Raw genomic sequence first — 22,075 nt, 5'->3', positions numbered from 1 at the left:
CGCGGCCTGTCTCTGACATCTCCCGTTATATGGAACTTGGCCTTCACTTTGGAGATGATACTAGGGCTCACTCCAAATAATGCCGCAACTTGGTTTTGCGGAACACCAGTTTGAAGTTGCCCTATCGCACGGGCTCTATCCAGATCAGTCAAACGTGGCATGCCGATTCTTGGAGCAGACACCTACTGACCACTGTAGCAGGGCCCATGCTCACAGATGCTGCCAATCAGGTGCCAATCAGGCACCTGATTGTCAGCACCTGGGGGTACCAGAAGCTCAAAACAAGAGTCAATAGCAACAGCAGAATAAGCTGTTTGGCATTGGCAGAGAAGATTTGGCAAATTTTTCATGGGCACAACCCATATACTCAGCTTACCATATACTGTGCTGCACCAATGCAGGAGAGGTTTGGACCCAACGGGTCCACTTGGTCAAATATATATCTATCTTCTTAAAACTCAGATCTTGTGTATGTATGAATATATGTATATATATATATCGGTGATTCGGCTGATTACGGCAAAACGGTAAACCATAGCGCCACGATTTTTGCGTTGGTTAGTAAATTTGCATTGAAATCGATGTTATATTTTTTAAGTTATTCACATTTTAAAGTTTAAATCTATCCTAGGGAGTCAGGGGGTATGGGGAGAAGGCAGGAACTGATTGAGAATGATCAGCCATGATCACATTGAATGGCGGTGCTGGCTCGAATGGCCTACTCCTGCACTTATTGTCTATTGTAACAAAAAGGGCAATTCGGGCTGAAAAGATGAAGTACGAGGGGAAGCTGGCCAAGAATATACAGTAAAAGCTTCTTAGGTATGTTAGAAAAAAATAGCAAAGACAAATGTGGGTCACTTGAAGGCAGAAACGGGTGAAATTATTATGGGTAACATGGAAATGGCAGAAGAGTTGAACAGGTACTTCGGATCAGTCTTCACTAATGAAGACACAAACAATCTCCCAGATGTACTAGAGGACAGAGGATCTAGGGAGACAGAGGAACTGAAAGAAATTTGCATTAGGTGAGATATAGTATTGGGTAGACTGATGCGACTGAAGGCTGATAAATCCCTCGGGTCTGATGATCTGCATCCTAGGGTGCTCAAGGAGGTGGCTCTAGAAATCGTGGACGCATTGATGATCATTTTCCAATGTTCAATAAATTCAGGGTCAGTTCCTGTGGATTGGAGGGTAGCTAATGTTATCGCACTTTTCAAGAAAGGAGCGAGAGAGAGAGAAAACGGAGAATCATAGACCAGTTAGCCTGACAGGCTGGGGAAGATGCTGGAGTCAATTATTAAAGAGGTAATAACGGGACATTTGGATAGCAGTAAAAGGATTGGTCCATGTCAGCATGGATTTATGAAGGGGAAATCCTGCTTGACTAATCTTCTGGAATTTTTTGAGGATGTGACAAGTAAAATGGATGAAGGAGAGCCAGTGGATGTAGTGTATCTAGACTTGCAGAAAGCCTTTAAGGTCCCACACAAGAGGTTGGTGAGCAAAATTAGAGCACATGGTATTGGGGGTAGGGTATTGACATGAATAGAGAATTGGTTGGCAGACAGGAAGCAAAGAGTAGGAATAAACGGGTCCTTTTCAGAATGATAGGCAGTGGTGAGTGGAGCGCCGCAAGGCTCGGTGCTGGGGCCGCAACTATGGATGATGGAATTAGAAGTAACACTAGCAAGTTTGCAGATAACATAAAGCTGGGTGGCAGTGTGAATTGCGAAGAGATTGCAGGGTGACTTGGACAGGTTGAGTGAGTGGGCAGATGCAGTATAATGTAGATAAGTGTGAGGTTATCCACTTTGGTGGCAAAAACAAGGAGGCACTTAATTCCTGCACTTAATTTCTATGATTCTTGTGTAACTGTAACTTTCATCGGTTGTTGGGTTTTTGTTTCATCTTGAGTATTAGACTTGCCAAGTTTATGAATTATCATAGTAATATGGCCATTCAATCTACCACATTCTTGCTGACTCGCAGGCACCCATCTTCCAGCACTGTAGACTCAGTTTTTATACATGAATTGAAATTAGCCTTTGCTACTAATTCTGTACATTGTTGAAGCTTCATCCACCATTGTCATGATGACTCCTGTCACTGGAAAGTTTTCTTGATTCTCCAATTACATCAGTCTTGCTATGGAATTTTGGTGTCATTCCTAATTGACTGCTTCCTTGATGCTGCTAGCTGCTCTATATACCGGCATGCATTGTTTTCTAGACTGGCACGTATTTTGTGTTTCAATTCATAGAGATTTGGATATAGTTTATGCGTTTCAAGTGATTTTATTAACTAATATTTAGATAATTTACATTAATTTTGTTTTAATACCCTATTTTTTAGAAATCATTGCAATTTTACTGATGTGGGTTTATGAATACCTTTTCCAATTCAAAAGAGGCTGTTGCATTACAATCTTTGGTAAAAATAATTTAAATATGATCTATGCAAGAGCCATGTAGGGTTTAGACTACGGTAATTTCTATATTATCCGACCACTTGTTTTTACAAGATCTAATTTAAATGTCAGACATCTGTCAAAGGTTCAATATTTGGCATTCCTTTTAAATTAAGTTGGCATAACCTTTTGAGAATTGCAGTCCTATTGCACTAGATAATTAATTATTTACCAATAATCTTTGATTCGCAATACTAACTTGTTACTTCAGTTTAGTCCAGTGATATGCATGTGAGGCTTTGAAAGCTGATCTACATTTTCGTTGAAGTAGAAAGCATAGTATATTGTTTAATAATAAAAAAAACAAATCACAATTCGGGTTTAATTCGCATCTGCAATTAATTTGTATTACCTTCATTATTTTTGAAATCAAATACCAGTTACCAGTTGTGCGTGACTGAAGGATCACATCCTTGCTATGTCACCTTGAACTGCTGCAGCCATTGTGAAGAGAGCACCTGCACAGTGCTCTTAGACATTTGAGTGACCTCGACTCAGCAACCAAGTGTTCTTTTGTGCAAGCCTAAGTGACTACTTAAGTGTATGTTGAGGGGTGGATGGGGTTTGGTTTTTAAGCTGCTGATGAAGTACACTGCTTCTGGGTGGAGTTAAGCTTCAAGTGTATTACAGTTGTATCTCTTGAACTAATTAATATTATTCAATCACCTTCCCGACTTGTATGCAGTGAACAGCTTGTAGAATTGGTGGTTGGTATTAATTATATGTAACGTCAGTTGATGTTGATATTCGTTATGATTTACTCAAGTTCTGCATTTGTAAGTGACCGTTTTTTTAAAGGGCAAATTTCCTACTTAGTTTCAGGAAGGATCTTTGATTGATGATTCATTACTGCAAGACGATGAAGATGAAGATGATGATAATGAATCACGTTCTTGGAGAAGATGATCAGAGAGTTTACTTGAAGAAAGCTGTCTACATTCTAAATCATAATGTGATTTGTTTTTTTTCTAAAAACTAATGTACTAAAGATTGTAGTGAATTACCTGTATTAGTCCAGAAGCACAGTTTGGGATAGAGGGTTCGACCCTGCAATTAGTTGCTACTGTACCTGAATGGAAAGATTGGAAATGAAATTACGGCTTTATTTGCAACAGGAGACATGTATGTAATTCATTTTTTAAATTCATTTTGTGAAACTTGGTATGCAAAATGTTTATTGAACGTCAACCTGAGACATACTGAGACTTTACATGTAATTTACCTATTTTGGTCATATGATCTGACCAAACGAAGACCATTTCAATGTAACTATCATAAATGGTTCCATGTTGTTATGGAATGAGAGGTTGATATTGAATCTCTATGGATGTTTTGAAAATTGTAGACATTCTAAGTTTTGTGATAAAGCAGAGAACTTAGCAAGTACTGAAAAGTGCTCTTGTTTGTTAAAAGTTATGAATACCTTTTATTTTGCATAGTTTGCTTTAGGCTTTACTATGTATTAGCCTTGTTTTTTTTCTGTTGGATTTGTATATGTATTTTACTTGGTTGATTTTAAACATTCATTGTACAACAAATCGGTCAAAAGTCTTTTTGACTTTTGAGACATGTTTAACAAATAAAGCAATGGAATGGTCTAATATATATATTAAAAAAAACAAAAAAGAAAACAGTATGTAATATAAAAGAGAATTGGTTACATGTAAAAGAAAAAAAAAATGAAGACCATTCCAAACACCCACCAAAAAGAAATCACAAAAGAGCTTTAACCAATTCTACCTTTTCAATACAACTAAATTTTTAAGATTCCTTTGCAGCAAAGGATAAAAGTAAGTGCGATTTTACTGCATAATACATGTTACTTTCAGTTTAAACTTTTATCTGTTACAATCTCCCTATTCATATGTTGTCACGATCAATGCTCATTTTGAACCTGCCTGAGCTGGAGAGCATTAACCATGTGTGCACCTGTATTAATGGATTTTCAACTGTTGATTTTCTCATCAATTGGACAATAGATGAGACTTGGAGTTATGCATTATATTAAGTATTTGTACCTTGAAAATTAGCATGTAACTGCTGGCTTTATGCCTAAAGGCATCGCATGTGAACTTAAGCTAAATGAAGTTGTTGATTAGCCTGCTCAATCTGCTTTTCTAGCATAACCATTCCAACTTGAAGAAATTCCATAGGTTGTGATCAGGCCTATGGAGTTATTTTGGATCCATGAGGTATGGTATTTGTTATTCAGTCAGTGCTCTATTTTTTTGTCTTTATATTTTATAAACTGCTAAAATAGTTCCTTAAATCAAAAATTAGGCCTTCAGAAACAACACGGGAAACCATTGAGCCATATGGATGTAACATGACCCACAGCTATTTACAAAAAGGTTTTATTTAATGAATTCATGAAAAATACAAAGGGCATTTGGTTGGTGCTTATTAATATTGGGCTATGAGATTATCTAATTAGGCAATTGTCGGATTCAACATTTTAAAACATGGAAAGCATTAAATGCTGAATGATTTCTTCAGTAATATCACTTGATCTTCATCCTACCACTCAACCATCAATTGAAAATGCTGCATCAGTCTCCATGTGCACTTTAGTACAGTGCAGTGCAATGCTTGATTATAGCTTGATATTAGTTTCATCACATTGCCTATCTACTATTTCATGAAAGATAGCAGACATTAACTAAATTAGGAAGAAAGCTTAAGCTGTTACCTTTTGTTGTAAACCAGCCACATACTCAGCTGCCTGGCCACTGTAGGAAGGAACTGCAGATGCTGGTTTTAACCAAAGATAGACACAAAATGCTGGAGTAACTCAGCGGGACATGCAGCATCTCTGGAGAGAAGGGATGGGTGAGGTTTCAGGTTGAGATCCTACTTCAGACTACAGTTTTGAGGGTTTTGACCCAAAACATCACCCATTCCTTCTCTCCAGAGATGCTGCCTGTCCCACTTAGTTACTCCAGCATTTTTGTGTCTGCCTGGCCATTGTTTCCATTCTTGGAAATTGTTTAAGACTTGCTTGGACCACTTGCACCATGGGTGTTAATGTTCAATGAACCATTATTTTTCTATCTCTGAGGTCACCAATTCCACTGTTTCCACCATTACAACTGAAAATAACTTTTGTTATTTAGGAAGCACTGATGAAGTGCTTCCAATTGCAGTGATCTGAAGCACTTTGATTCCAATAATCTGGCTGATCCTTAATCTTATATGCTAAAAAAAGTGATACATTATATTATAAAGTGCATATCACATTCCAAATTGGTTCATCAATTTGGCCTATGTTTTACTGGCCTATACTGACTCACTTGGTTTGTCATCAACTCCTTGGTGTCCTCTCTGACTACTCCAACCAAGTCATTCCCTACAAGTTGACTAAACATCTTTGCTCTTCAGATTCTGGGCATAGCTTTACTGACAAGAGTCGCATCATTATTCATTGTCCATTCAGTAGGCTTGGCTCTAACGTTTGACATTCAATTCCTACAACTGCACCATTCACTTCCATGCCTGCAAGATGCTACTTTGAAACCTCCCTCTGACCAAGCCATCAATCTTGATGTCCTTTCTGTTACTCGGTTTTATATTTTTTGTTTGATAATGATTTTTAGTGCCTTCGGACGTTTCATTTCAGAAGACATATCACATACAACCATATTTTTGTTCTGATACTACCATTACTGTGCATGTTTTTGCTTAAATCATTGAAGCAATCTTAAGTTCTTGATCCTATGTTCTCAAGTTATTGTTGGAAACTATGTAGAGAGAATCATGCATGGCCTTTGATTAAGCCCCAATGCTGCCTAGTCTAAAAGCCTGCCAATGTGCTGGTCATGACTGGATAAGGTAATTGCACCCTGTGGAGCTGATAGTATTGGTGGCTTGAGGGGGAAAAGATTGGTTGGTGTAGAGAAGGTATGACTAGGGAGTTTATATTATTTCCCCACCTGAAATTTGGCATCCTCATCAGTGGCTTTGCATGTAAATAAGCAGTTGTATATGAAAGGGTACTAGTTATAACTTGATGTGGGGATGCTTCATTAATTACGATTGAACAGTAAATCCTCTGGTCCTTTATCGCAGGATCGTCCGTGTTGACTTCAATAAATAAACTGACTTTGGGCTGCTTTTTTTAATCTGCTGTCCATCCCTCCCTCCCACCACATATTCACCTTTGTGTTTGAAGATTTCTCAGCATTTACTTTGAAAATATTGAAATTAAGTAATTCCTTTCCTGAAAGGAAATTGTAGTTTTTAGCTGTAGTCTTATTCTTACCATTTCTCCTTCCGTTTCATCACTGACTATACTCAAAAATGAATGACCTTTGTTTTATTTCAATAGGCACACTTCATGCCTCAGCACATTTAAATGATCTTGTGCCAACAGTATCAGACTCAACACTGAACTCAGATGCCTTGTTTATGTGACAAGTAAGAATTTAATCATTATATTAATATTTGTTTTGTGACTTTTTCACTAATCAAGGAAAGCACTGCACCAGCATGGTTTTAAGATTTTCTGTCCCAGTTGTCCTGATAGGCTCCTGGTGGAGGCATCTATTTAATACCAAATGCAAATGTGCTGTCGAATTTGCGAGCTTCCCAAACTCATGTCAAATGGGCTTTTTGTGAAAATGATCAAAGTCTGTGCTGCCTTTAAATCCAGGTCTCAAATGAAAGGTGTTAGAGAAAAAAGATTATTGATATATGAAGTGTTCCATGCACTTAACCCAGAGTCTTGCCTTTATTTTGTTTTACTTTTTGATTTTATCATATCATATCATATCATATATATACAGCCGGAAACAGGCCTTTTCGGCCCACCAAGTCCGTGCCGCCCAGCGATCCCTGTACATTAACACTATCCTACACCCACTAGGGACAATTTTTTATTTTTTTTATTTTTTTATTTTATTTTTTTTTAATTTTTTATTTACATTTACCCAGCCAATTAACCTACATACCTGTACGTCTTTGGAGTGTGGGAGGAAACCGAAGATCTCGGAGAAAACCCACGCAGGTCACGGGGAGAACGTACAAGCTCCTTGCAGTGCAGCACCCGTAGTCAGGATCGAACCTGAGTCTCCGGTGCTGCATTCGCTATAAAGCAGCAACTCTACCGCTGCGCCACCATAATTTCAAGGATAGTTATAGTGCCACATCCTCATTCATCCTGTTTGTTGTAAACTGGAATAGAAATGCTTCCTCCTTTTTAATTGTGGTTTGCCATTGATGTATTACTACCTATTTGTCACATTGCTAAATTTTTGACAGCTTACAATGTATTAAACAGTGCATGAGGTAATTTCATTGGAGTAACTGCACAGTTCAAAAGCCAAATGTAATATTAATCTTTTACCTTGCTTTTTTTTTTCAGACTAACTCTTAAAATTCCCACAAGAAAGCATGGAGTAAAGTAAAGAAAATCTGTGGTTGCTGCTAATCTAAGATAGAAACTGCTAGAAATACTCAGCGAGTTGAACAGTATCTCTGGAGAGAGGAACATCTCATGATTCAGTTCTGATGAAAGTTCTTCAGCCTGAAATTAATTCCTATTTCTACATATCTTGTCTAAGTGCTCCCTGCATTTATTTTGATATTTATGTCCAGGTACTGATGGCTTTGATTTAATGACGTGTAGTTTCAGACTACCCATGTTGAGTGGCTTTCTTTCATGCCTGCTTACAAGTTCCAGGAAATCATACTTTTATTATTCATTGACTAACAGAATGTATGGGATACTCACTTAAGGCTGATCCAGAAGGTCAAGATGTACAGGATTTGCAATTGATTCAACACTGGCTTTTTCATAGAAGACAAGAGGGTTGTGAAAGGAACATATTCTGGATAGAGGTCTGTGACCGGTTGAATTCCGTGGTTCTGTGCTGGAACCTCTGGTGTTTGTGATTAATATATAAATGACTTGGATGTAAATGTAGATGGGTTGGTGAGTAAGTTTGCTGACGACACCAAAATTGAAGAGTTGCAGATAGTGAGGAATGGTGTCATAAAATACAGCAGGATATAGATCAGCTGCAGAAATAGACTGAGAAATGGCAGATAGAGTTTAACCCGAGCAAGTATGAGCTGTTGCACTTTGGGAGGTGAATGTAAGGAGAGAGTATACAGTTAATGGCTAGGGCCTTAACAGCATTGATGTGCAAAAGGATCTTGGAGTCCAAGTTCATAGTTAACTGAAGGTGGCAGCACAAGTGGTAAAAAGGTGTATGATATGCTTGCCTTCATTGCGAGGGGCATTGTATATGAGTCAGAAAGTCATGATGCAGCTCTATTGGACTTTTGTTAGGCCACATTGGGAGTATTGCGTGCAGTTCTGGCCACCCCTTTTCTGGAAAGATGTGAGAGCTTTGGAAACAGTGCAGAGGAGTTTACCAGAATGCTACCTGGATTAGAGGGTTTTGGCTACAGGGAGAGGTAGGATAGATTTGTATTTTTTTCACTGGAATATTGGAGGTTGAGAGGAGACCTGATGAAGTCTATAAAATTGAGAGGCATAGATGGGGTAGACAGTTGGAACCTTTTTCCCAGGGTGGAAACGTCCAACACGAGAGAGCATAGCTCTCGGGTGAAAAGGGAAATGTTTAATGGAGATGTGTGGAGCAGGTTCTTTACATGGAGAGTGGTGGGTACCTGCACACTGGTGGCAATTTAAATGACCAAATACCTACTGACCTACATGTCTTTGGGCTCAGGGAGGAAACCCACACATCACAGAGATAGTGTAAACTCCATACTGACTGTACTGGAGGTTAGGATTGAACCCAGGTCGCTGGAGCCACTGTGCTTTAGAAAAATAACACCAGCCCAGGGGCTTGAACACTGACCTCCAGGTTAACAGCAGGAAGCTTTATCCCCACAGCTATTCAACAGCTTTTTTAAAAAAAACATTGGATTTTGAATCCAATACCATAACCTCCCAGCCATAGAAATTTCTGCTGTTCTTTCATTGTTTTGATATGTTTAAGTCCAGGCAGTCCCACAGAAGCTGATAACACTGTGAATACCTCTATCTCACACAGCACTAATGTAAGAAGGCAGCTTGCCACCAACCCCAAGTACAATTTGGGATCCTGGCTGCTAGTCACATATACAAGGAAAATAAATGTTTCCTCAATGACCATACTGCTTAAACAAGGTACATATCAAAACATTTGGATCTTTGAACTGAACTTAGAATGTAGCCTGCAGAGTTCAGTAAGGTTATGCTGTTTACACCTTTCGCAATCATCTTCCTTAGTTACCCTACCCCACCTGCCAACATCCCTGCACCTCTGCATCATGTATATAAAGTTGAAGTGCGCCTTTTATAAGTGCCATTCATTATAATATTATGACCTATCTTGCACTCTGCTCTCCTAAATGATTTACAGTGACTTCAACCTTATTCTCTGTATAGTGCTACGACACTCGAAAGTACTGTAGCATGCCCATCACTGAAAGCTTTTTTCTTTTTTCTTTGTAGTTTTGCTTTGGGCCCAATGCAGTACATTTTTAATGCAGTACTATTTTTTATTCTATTCCATGCTTAGGTTTACCATGTCATTTACCTCGCATTCTGTTGGGAATGAATTTATAAACTCCTGCATAGTGATAATTTTTAGTTTGTATGCTAATACCAGATCCTGCTGATATTTCTTCAGCGACTAAGTGTCATTTTTCCACTGGTTAGAGGTATCCTTGGTATAGGTAATGTTAATTGCTTGTTGCTCTCCTCCTTTTGGATTTTTGAAAATCTCTTTATGAGCTCTTCACCACTGTTCATGTCATTTATCCATCAGCATTCACTCCATTTAATATGTGACTCTGCCTGCAAGACTGCAGCCCCTGTTGTGTGCGATAGGTTTGGTTGAGTGCTCACAGCATCTCCTGTCACATCACATTTGCATAAAGAAGGATGGATAACTACATTTGAGCAAAGAAATGAAAATGCCCAGCGCCAAACCTGTCAGCTTTGTTCTTAAGTTAATTGTGAAAAATTTGATTTGCTTTGTTTTCCGTCTTTATTATGACAACCCCCTCCCCATTTGCTTTGGCTTGCATGCTCCAGCATGTCTTTAAAGACAAGACAGCTATTTTACCCCCAGATCCACCCCAGGGATTGATTACTTCAGTCTTACTAACCCTTAGTACTGGTTCATCTCTTTAGCTAAATTAGGCCTACTTGGCAGATTTGCTTACAATTAAAATTCACGAAGATTTGTACATTTACAGTCAGTGCTCTAGGTTCTCATTGTTTGGGATACTACAATTATTCATCAAACTATTTCAGAATTAATCACACTCTTTAATTGATTTACTCTCCCAATTACTTTCAAGTGACAGGTTTGCTATTATTCAGTAGAATTTTCAGAATCTACATTATTTTCAGGAATAGTACAATTTTCAAGATATGTCATATTAGTTTAGTTTAGAGATATAGCATGGAAACGGGTCCTTCGGCTCACCGATTCCACGCCGACCATTGATTACCCATACACTAGTTCTATGTTATTCCACTTTCAGATACTGCACACTGGGGGCAATTCACAGAAGCCAAATAAGTAACATACAAACCCGTGGGAGGTAACCTGAGGCAACTAGCACTCCTCGTCAGGATTGAACTTGATATCTTTGAATTGATATAAGTGGATGGTAATTGGTGATATTATCATGCAACTTTGTTTTTATACATTGAACATATGTTAATGTGTCTTATCCTGTCATCTGTTTTTACAGTTGTGAGATTTTTAAAAATATTTTTAGTAGTGATGTATTTAATAGTTTCAATAAAATTCACTTTAATTTTCAACTTTATTTGTAATTAGGTTAACTTTTGTAATTGTATCTGAAGTTGCCGAATATAAAATTGTGACAGTCTAAGTTTTACTTATTTTAAAATGCATTTATTTCTCTTAATTTATTAACTTATGTCAAGGAAATCCTATTGCAATGCTTTAACTAGGTCAAATTTGCTATAACTCATTACAAACAATCCCCTGAGCTGCAGTCTTTTGGGTTATGGAAATACACCCTAGCAGAATTTACAAATCACTGCCCAAAAATTTGAGACACAAAATAAAACCTGCTCTCACACATTTTTCAATTTTGTTTCTTGACCTAGGATGTGGTCTGGCCCTTTTTCTAGGGATGTAACTCCCTGTAGCATGGGTGTCATCTGTATGGGATGTTATTCTGAAAATCCAGTGTACACATATTCAATATTTGACGTCTTGCAAAAATGTACACTTTATATAGCTTGTATCATTGCAATTAAACACAACTGCTGTACTGCATCCTGCTCGATTAGGAGAAAAAACTCAAAGTTCACTTAATGAGAGATTATTTTCCTCTCTACATGGAGTATTTTTGGGGGGTTGTTTATGGTTACAAATGTTAAGTGGGTATCAGCCATTTGTCTACCCATTTTGACCCTACCTTGTACAATATAATTGGGAATTGTATTGGCAGCTCTTAAAGGACTCTTGCCTCAGAGCTTTCAAATTTGTAATAATTGGTCAAATTCTACAAAATAATATAACTGTTAGTGGGAAGTGGTGCCTAAATTTGGTATGTAATGTGAGATCTGTCATTTAACTGGAGGCAACATGAAATTTGGTTCATAAATTATGACAAATAGTACAGTTGCATAATTTTTCTGATTTGGAGTATCTCTTGGTAGTTCATTAGTTAATGTACATTGCCCTAAATACAGTTGGGTCACAGAAGATTCAGGGAGTTGAAGAAAGGTTACAGGGAAATAATTGGGCAATGGGTTGGATGGGAATGTACTGAATGCCAGCATAGAGTTGATGGTTGGAATTACTTGCTATGTTGTAAGGAAATAATTAAAACATTATGTTCAATAAAGATCTGTTTAGAAAGACTACATAGATTATGGAAACTTTCATTAATTATACAGTGCTGGGCCCTGCCGTGAAGTTTCACATCAAGAAGGCAAGGTGCAAATTTGGTGAATTTCACAAATTACAGAAAAGGCCAAATCAGAAACTTTCACTTTAATTCTGGATTTTTTTCCTTTAATGCATGATGGTGTTATCAGTTAGGTTGCATTTATCAATACCAAACTGAACAATTTTGCTACAATCTGAAGTATTTTAACCAATTTAAGCACCTGCATATCTCACTTTGCTTACACACAGCAGCATGGAGTCAGGGGGTCATAGGAATACTGTTATCTACCATTATTAGCATTTCATCAAACTAAAAGTAGTATTCAATCACGTGTTCTTGAAAGGCATTAATATGGCCTTATTTCAACACTTCCGGTAATGTGTAGGTACAACAGGAAATTACATGAAATTAATAAGGCTTATTATGGGGAATTTTATTAGAGTTGGAGTCATACAGCATGGAAGCAGGCCCTTTGTCCCCGTTCGTCCATGCTGACCAAGATGCCCCATCTAAGCTAGTCCCATTTGCCTGTATTTGGCCATATGCCTCTAAACCTTTCCTATCTATGAATGTGTCCCGAGTTTCTTTTAAATTGCGTCCCTAGGTCTTGCCCCATTTGCCTTAAAACTCTATCCTCTGGTTATTTATTCCCCTACCCTGGATAAACGACACTGTATTCACCCTATTTATTCTCCTCATGACTTGATACACCTCAATAAGATCACCCTCAGCTTCCTGCGCTCCAAGGAATACAGTTCTAGCCTGCCCAACCTTACCCTATAGCTCAGGCTTTCGAAACCTGGCAATATGCTCCTAAATCTGCGCTCCCGTCCAACTTAATGATATCATTCCTATAGCAGGGTAACCAAAACTGAACACAATACTCCAAATGTGGCTTCACCGATATCTTGTACCAAAAGCCTTCTTTACCACCCTATCTTACTGTGACGCCACTTTCAGGGAACTGTATTCCGAGAAACCTCTCCTCTACAACACTTCCTAAGGCCCTGTCATTCATTGTGCAGGTCCTGCCATGATTTGATTTCCCAAAATACAACACCTCTTACTTATCTCCATTAAATTCCTTCAGCCATTCGCTCAGCTCAGCCCACTTGCCCAGCTGATTAAGGTCCTGCTGTCATTTTTGATAATCATCTTCACTGTCTATGGTGCCACCTATTTTAATAGCATCTACAAACTTACTAATCAACTTACTAATATATTTTCAGACACATTGTTGATATAAAGCACAAACAGCAATGGCTAATTTGGACCTCCAGTCCAAAAAACAACCTTCTACCACCACCTTCTACTTCCTTCAATGAAACAGTATATCTAATTAGCTAGCTCCTTGGATTCCATGCAATCTGACCTTCCAGAGCAACCTACCATGTATTACCTTATCAAAGGCATTGCTGATGTCTATATAGATAACATCTGTGGCCTTGCCCTCACCAACCTTTTTGGTTGTACTCTTTGGAAACCGTATACTAATATTTCATTCTAGAATGAATAATATTTAAATTAAAGGACAAAGAAATGCACTGCCTCTTCCACCCCTTCATTCCCCATAGTGTATCCCGCTCATTCCAGGGAATCATCAGACCAATCTGAGGTCAGGCTGGAGTTGCCCATCACTGAGAAACCAATGATAAGTGTGACCATAGCCAGATGACCTGTAACATTTCCCAGCCATCATATGAGCAACTGTCTCTCCCCTTCCAACATTTTCCATAATTGGAAATGTTAAGAATCTATTTTCATTTCATGTTTTTGTTGGTAAACATTTTGGGAGGAAGATAGCAATCGTGAAGATAAAGTTCCCGAGGCGGGTTCCAGTAAGTCAGCGAGACAAAGCATTGACTAGTTTAGTTTAGAGATGCAGCGCAGAAACAGGGCCTTCAGCCCACTGTGCATGCCGATCAGCGATCCCCATACACTAGCACTATCTTACACACTAGGGACAATTAACAATTTGATTTTTACCAAAACCAATTAACCTACGAACCTGTACATCGTTGGGGTGTGGGAGGAAACCGGAGCATCTGGGGGGAACTCAAGCGGACACAGGGAGTACGTACAAACTCCATACAGATAGCACCCGTAGTCAGGATCAAACCCGGATCTCTGGTGCGGAAAGACCCAATAAGGCAGAAACTCTACCGCTGCATCCTGTGCTGCCCCTTGGCCACCACTTTACTTAACACTTGCGTCGGTCCGCCATGGCCTACTGGATCTCCCGGTTGATAACCATTTTTGCTCCCCTTCCAATATCCATACTGAATTTTCTAGCCTGGGCCTCCTCCATTGCCAGAGTAAGACCATGTGTAAACTGGAGGAACGGCAACTCGTATTTCACTTTGGTAGCTTACAACATTAACATTGTATGAACTTTGAATTCTTCTGTTTTAGGTAACTACAAACAGCTCCTTATCCCCCCCACCCGCTCCACCAAAAATCTACAACAAGCTTTACAGTTTGCGACTACATAATTGTTTTGTGCTTACACCTGCTAGTATCCAATAATCTGCCAAGCAGGGAACCCTCTCACCCGAGTTAATCTGTTGCAGGTTGTGATTTGTCCAACCCTCTCTTCACTCTCAGTTTTTTATTTTACTGTTCCCCCTGCACTCAGTCTGAAGAAGGGTCCGACCCGATATGTCACCTATCCATTTTCTCCAGAGATGGTGCCTGACCCACTAAGTTACTCCAGCATTTTGTGCCTTTCATTGGTATAAACCAACATCTGCAGTTCTTTGTTATTACATGTGGAAATTATATTAAGGTGGGAGATGTTTCTTTCTCCACATTAAGTAACTTGTTGATACTTGATGTTGCTTTTACCTGATCAAGAGTTTTATTTTAATGTGTTCCATTTATTTTTGTTACACCAGCATTACGGCCATACACTTGTGTTTTTCAAATAGCCAAATTAAGTGTTGGATGGTGAAGAGAATTTGAGCATTATGGCTCAAAATTCACAGGCAGTCAGTGTTTAATGTGGCAGCAGTTTGTAGAAACAAGGAACTGCAGGTGCTGGTTTAACCAAGAAAAGACACAGTATGCTGGAGCAACTCAGCGGGACAGGCAGCATCCTTGAAGAACATGGATAGGTGATGTTTCGGGTCGGGAACCTTCATCATACGGTTTGTCAATCTGACCGACTGTTAACAGTTTTTTGCATTTGAACATTAAAAGTGAAAAGTCTGGAAGATGCTGTCACAGGCCACTATTTTTCAGCAGCATGTGCTCAAGTAGTCCCATGGCTGAAATCAAAGTGTAGATCATTAACTTGTGAAATGAAACCCACCATTATTATTGTAAGCTGAAGGAAAAGATTAAATTTTGTTGGAAATCCCCTGCAGAAAAAAAACACCAAGATGTTTTAATAAAGAAGCTTTGGACAGTAAGTCTCGCCAAACTCAACAGAAAGTTTCTTCCCTTTCCATGGTTAGTGGTCAGCATAGTTCCTTTGCTACTGACTATCAAATATGGGCCATCAAAAATATTCCTTATCCAGTTTGAATACAATGTAAGAATGCACGTCAAAAAAGGCAGCTCATCAACCCTTTGTTGTTCTAGGACAGTGTATGTCTTTAATACGGCTCTTTATTTTCTCTCTAGTCTCTCTAGTTATTGGAGCACTGAAACATATTACATGAAAATTTTTCTCAGTCCCATGAACTCATCCTTTATTTGGAAACATTAAATCAAAGCTTCAGTTTCGGCTGCTCCTTGTGCCTAAGCTAATTGGCAAAAATGTTTGATCAGCGTCCTCTCGGTTTTCTATGATTTATGTCCAATCAAATAAATCATGCTGCGAGTTTTAAATGTGGAGCATGCTACTCTTACCGAAGGGTTGAAAACAATACATTGTAATCTAAAATCAAATAATATTTGGCATAAAATAAAGGATTCACACCAGATTTTTATTTTACAATTGGTGTAAAGCACCTTTCCCAAAGACAGCATAAAAATGTGATTAGAGATCACTTTCATCAATAACATGAAACAAGAAAACATCCACCGAGGGCCGATCTTCAGAGACCACTGCACAGTGTGCAGTAAAAAAATATGACCTAATAAGTTTACATTTAGAAGCTCATTTGTTAAAACTCTTGAATTGCTAATTTGTGTCTGCAAGATGAATGGGTATGGTACTTGTAATGTGTGAGATTAATATTGATGGATGGTAAAGTGTGTGGGTACTTTTTCCTCATGTTTGTATTACAAAACCTTTTGGAAAATGAGTCATGTAAACGATATTGAGTTGTTGGGAGATCTGTGTTTCTCCTTAAGTAATCTGCTACTTATAATATTTTAACTAACAGTTATATAAATAATAGTTTTAATCTGTTCAAAGACATTTTTCGTAACATGTTCAGCATGTTTTACCATTTGTATAAGCCATTAGTAAATGGACATTAACAGGCGAATAATGTTGTTTTCAGCTTGGTATAATGAAGGATTTAATCAGTTACTCAAATATAATGTGGGGAATTTGAACGCATTATGTATCTATAATGACTCCAAGATCCATAAGCATCAAACACGTAGTAAGGAATTGTCTGATTTAGAATGCTAACTTTAAATCTGTATTAGTGACCTCCATTATCTAATCATGTTGTGCTTTTAAGTCCTGTAAAATATATGGAGGTAAAGTCAGGGTATTCTACAGCTTCGATGCCAATAGTAGAAGATTGTTGAACTTCATTTGAATGGACAACGTAGGTACCGTTGTGAGAAAGTTAAAATGATCTTGTTTTCTATATATTGAACCTTTCTTTAACTAGCTATATGTAACTACATTTAATACATGACTTATCTCCTGTATGCTTTGTGCCTTTCAGGCAAACTAATTTGCAAGCAGGATCTTTGAGCTGTTTCCATGATTACTGTAAATGACACACTCTTGGGTCCGTTAACCATTTTTTCCCTCGTATTCCTTTGGCAAAAGGAAGAGTAGTTAATCTTGCATGATAGTTATGTCCCACTTCTGCTTAAAGCTTTTTATCTGAAAAATCATTTAAACTCCCCTTTCTGCTTTCTGCAGAGACCGTCCCCTCCGTAACTCCCTGGTCCACTTGTCCCTTCCCACCCAAACCACCCCCTCCCCAGGTACTTTGCCCAGCAACTGCAGGAGATGCACCACCTGTCCCTTTACCTGCCCCCCTCAACTCCATCCAAGGACCCAAACAGTCTTTCCAGGTGAGGCAGAGGTTCACCTGCACCTCCTCCAACCTCATCTATTTTATCCACTGTTCTAGATGTCAACTTCTCTACATCGATCGTTTCGCTCAACGCCTTCACTCACTCCGCCTTAACCAACCTGATCTCCCAGTGGCTCAGCACTTCAACTCCCCCTCCCATTCCCAGTCTGACCTTTCTGTCATGGGCCTCCTCCATTGTCATAGTGAGGCCCACCACAAATTGGAGGAACAGCATCTCATATTTCGCTTGGGCAGCTTACACCCCAGCTTACACCACAGAACGTTGATTTCTTTAACTTCAGATAGTCCCTATCTTTCCCCTCCCCTTCCCAGTTCTCCCACTGTCTTCCTGTCTCCAACTACATCCTATCTTTGTCCCGCCCCTTCCCCTGACATCAGTCTGAAGAAGGGTCGACCCGAAACGTCACCCACTCCCCTCCTGAGATGCTGCCTGACCCGCTCAGTTACTCCAGCATTTTGTGATAGCTTCTATTAAAATCAGCTTTGTGAGCTCTGTATTTCTGATATTGCATTACATTTTTATCCCTGCCCCTTTTAATATTTTGTTTATCAACATTTTCTTTTATTTAATTCTTTTAAGAGTGAAACATAATAATAACCATTTACTGGTGTTTTGACACTGCAGAAATTTAATTGGTTTGAGTCTTGTATGCCTAATGTAATTTCTGCATCAAACATGACGTGAAGACACGAGGATCTGCAGATGTTAGAATCTTGAGCAAAATACAAAATGCTGGAGTAACTTGGTCGTTCAGGCAACATTTGTGAAGGAAATGGACAGACAAAGTTTTGTGTCGGGACCCTTCTGTCTGACGAAGTGTCCCGACCTGAAACATAGTCTGACTATTTCCTCTACAGATGTTGGCTGACTCGCTGAGTTCCTCCAGCAATTTGTGTTATGCATCATGTGATCTAATTTCCCTTTTGGAACAATGTTGGAGTAATTAAATTGCATTGTCATGAGGAGTAACCAGGATTGATAAACATTGGTTCTACTAGGTTTTATTAGAACAGTTGACTTCCAAATCAGTTGTACGTTCTCCCCGTAACCTGCGTGGGTTTTCTCCGAGATCTTCAGTTTCTTCCCTCACTCCAAAGACGTACAGGTATGTAGGTTAATTGACTGGGTAAATGTAAAAATTGTCCCTAGTGTGTGTAGGATAGTGTTAATGTGCGGGGATCGCTGGGCGGCGCGGCCTTGGTGGGCCGAAGGGCCTGTTTCCACGCTGTATCTCTAAATCTAAATCTAAAAAAAAATCTAAAATCTCCCACATCAACCTGCCAGACCCTACTTTAGTTCCTCTTGTCATAATAGACTAAGCAGCAATGGTCCCATGACCAAACCATTCTGTATCACAGCCATATGTATGGCCATAACTGTATAGTACAAATTTCAGTAATTAAATACAGTGGAAACGCAAATGCCTTTTATGTAGATCTGTGGGATGAGGAATCATTCATTAATGAGTGTGGGGTGGTGAAGTGCTCAGAGACAATATTTTTAGCGACTCAAGGTTACCTGAAAGTAGCCAGTGGCATAGGATTTCAGTGTTAATCTAGTTTGCAGTTTCCAGGTTTGACTATAGAGAAACTGGAGTCGTCCAAATCTAATTCCTTCTTTCATTTAAACATGAATACAGCACCAAGAATCTGTAGACTATTTTATCCTGGAAATACCCCATGTTTCTACGCACATCATTCTCTTACTTCTAGCATTCCCAAGTGAAAACTCATTCTCTCATTAGGATAAAAAATCCCTTCAATGTACAATTGATGAAATGAGAAGTAAAGAAGCACAAAAATGGGAAAACAATCCAACAAAACTGAATGTCATTAAAAAGTAATTAAAGCTATGAAGATAACGCACAAGTTTTCAAAACACTCTTGGAAATGATCTAAAATCAGCAAACACAAAGCATGCAGCCTAATTGAAATTGGTAATTGATATTTATTGTATGAAGATGTAAGACACAATTTACTGATCATCAAGAAGTAGTTATTCACAAAATGCTGGAGTAACTCAGCAGGTCAGGCAGCATCTCAGGAGAGAAGGAATGGGTGACGTTTCTGGTCGAGACCCTTCTTCAGACTGATGTCAGGGGGGCGGGACAAAGGAAGGATATAGGTGGAGACAGGAAGATAGAGGGAGATCTGGGAAGGAGGAGGGGAAGAGAGGGACAGAGGAACTATCTAAAGTTGGAGAAGTCGATGTTCATACCACTGGGCTGCAAGCTGCCCAGGCGAAATATGAGGTGCTGTTCCTCCAATTTCCGGTGGGCCTCACTATGGCACTGGAGGAGGCCCATGACAGGAAGGTCAGAATGGGAGGGGGAGTTGAAGTGCTCGGCCACCGGGCGATCAGTTTGGCCAATGCATAGTCAAGAAGTAGTTAAATGTTTTGATTGTGTTGAGCAATTTTATTTTGTGATTCTCTTAAATAGCTTAAATTTCTCATTCTGTCCAATCTCCATTCTTAAAAATACTGATAAAGCATGATGCCAAAAACTGTGGAAACCGTCCTCGGGCAAATCAAATTTTCATATTTGCAGCCAGGTAGGATTTATGCATGTCCACCCAACTCCATTCTTTTTCTAGGGTTTGGGTTAACTAGACTGCCTTGCTGTGTAGCTCTATGATTCTATGCTGTATAGCTCTATGACCCTTTTTAGGAATGGTTTAGAGGAATATGGACCGAATGCAGGCAAATGGCACTAGCTCAGAATGCCAACTTGCTTGGCATGGACAAGTTGGTCCTGTTTCCATGCTGTTCAGTTAAATGACTATGACATCAAAAGGAGCCTCAGGTAATATATGCTCCTCCATCCCCAGAGGAGAAAATGTATTATTTAGATGTTTGGCAGTCTCTAGTAGTTTAGTTTAGTTTTTAGTTTAGTTTAGAGATACGGCATAGAAACAGGCCTTTCAACCCACCGAGTCCGCACTGACCAACGATCACTTGCACGCTAGTTCTATCCTACACACTAGGGACAATTTACATAAGCCAATTAATCTGCATACCTACATGCCTTTGGGATGCGAGAAGAATTTGAAAGCACCTGCAGAAAACCCATGCCGTCACAGGGAGAACATACAAACTCCTTACAGACAGCACTGGGGGTCAGGATTGAAACTGGGTCTCTGGCACTGTAAGGCAGGAACTCTACCACTGTGCCACTATGCTGCATGTAGTTTGTGATTCAGTATTGGGCTGGTTGAAAGTGTGCGTAGATGTGGCTGTTTTGTTGGCAAAGGTTTTGTGGCGAGGAAATTTACTGGTTGCCTATTTCCAACAAGTGGTAGAAAGACGATGATGCCCATAATAATAATAATGCACCAATCTAATGAAAACAGTTTAGTTTAGAGATATAACGTGGAAAAAGTCAACGCCGACTATTGATCACACATTCACACTAGTTCCATGCTTGGGTAAATTTACAGAATCAACCTACAAACCTGCACGTCTTTGGAATGTGGGAGGAAACCAGAACACCTGGAGATAACCCACGTGGTCACAGGGAAAACGTAGAAACTCCGCACAAACAGCGCATAAGGTCAGGATGGAACCCGGGCTCCACGGCTGCCACGGTGCAGTCATTTGTCACAAACATAACATTTTTCTTATTTCTCCCTCTTCAAGTGAGATGCCAAATGGTGGATTAGACATTAGCATGGACATAATCTGTCCTTTCGGAGCGGTGGACTGAGGGCAGTGTGATGCGTCTGTGTGTTTGCCTCTGGTCGAGATGATAAGGTAGCAGCCCCCTTGTCCACTGTCACCTTAACAATAGAAACATAGAAAAAAGGGGCAGGAGTAGTCCATGCAGCCCTTCGAGCCAGCACCGCCATTCAATATGATCATGGCTGATCATCCAAAATCAGTACTCCGTTCCTGCTTTCTCCCCATATCGCTTGATTCCATGAGCCCTAAGAGCTATGTCTAACTCTTTTGAAAACATCCAGTGAATTGGCCTCCACTGCCTGCTGTGGCAGAGAATTCCACAGATTCACAACTCTCTGGGTGAAAACATTTTTCCTCATCACAGTCCTAAATGGCCTACCCCTTATTCTGAACCCTCTAGGTCATGATGCACAATGTACATTTTTTCATACTTTTAAACCTGAAACACCTCACTTTCCCTAACCAGTCAGATAGGTGACATTATAGGGTTTAGGAAACTCAGGAATCCACTGCAGGCTTTGATGAATGATGATGCATTTGAATTTATGCTTTCTTGATAAATGGATAAAAACAAAAGATAAAACCCATTTCATGGTAATTTTGGAATGATTTAGATTAGAACTTGGCCACCTGACCCAAGCTTGATAGGACCCAATTGTATGTGTCAGGGTTTGGTTGGTTGTATATTTTAATAAAAACATTTAAAGACTGGGCCATTCCACACCTGGTCAGAATGGCACAAGAGTGGTGACATTTTATTTGAAGCTCCTTGTAAAAAGTTCTATGATCATTTTTCCT

General features: G+C 39.3%; 1 protein-coding gene across 3 annotated transcripts in view; it reads left to right on the top strand.

Moving 5' to 3' along the window:
* rbm26 (RNA binding motif protein 26) overlaps positions 1 to 12,291 on the top strand; it is an 88,118-nt gene extending 75,827 nt beyond the window's left edge. For 2 of the 3 annotated variants that reach the window (XM_078402319.1, XM_078402321.1), the window contains 2 exons: positions 3,290 to 6,886; positions 7,833 to 12,291. In XM_078402319.1, the coding sequence (XP_078258445.1) occupies positions 3,290 to 3,379 (90 nt within the window). In that variant the 3' untranslated portion in view covers positions 3,380 to 6,886; positions 7,833 to 12,291. The remainder of the gene's footprint in view (positions 1 to 3,289; positions 6,887 to 7,832) is intronic. The other variant, XM_078402320.1, reaches the window with a different exon arrangement.
* Positions 12,292 to 22,075: the final 9,784 nt, after the last annotated feature.

This window comes from Rhinoraja longicauda, chromosome 7 (genome assembly GCF_053455715.1).
Source record: "Rhinoraja longicauda isolate Sanriku21f chromosome 7, sRhiLon1.1, whole genome shotgun sequence".
NCBI classification, from domain to species: domain Eukaryota; kingdom Metazoa; phylum Chordata; class Chondrichthyes; order Rajiformes; family Arhynchobatidae; genus Rhinoraja; species Rhinoraja longicauda.
The sequence above is the reverse complement of the archived record's forward strand: the minus strand, read 5'-3'. Positions and strand labels throughout refer to the sequence as shown.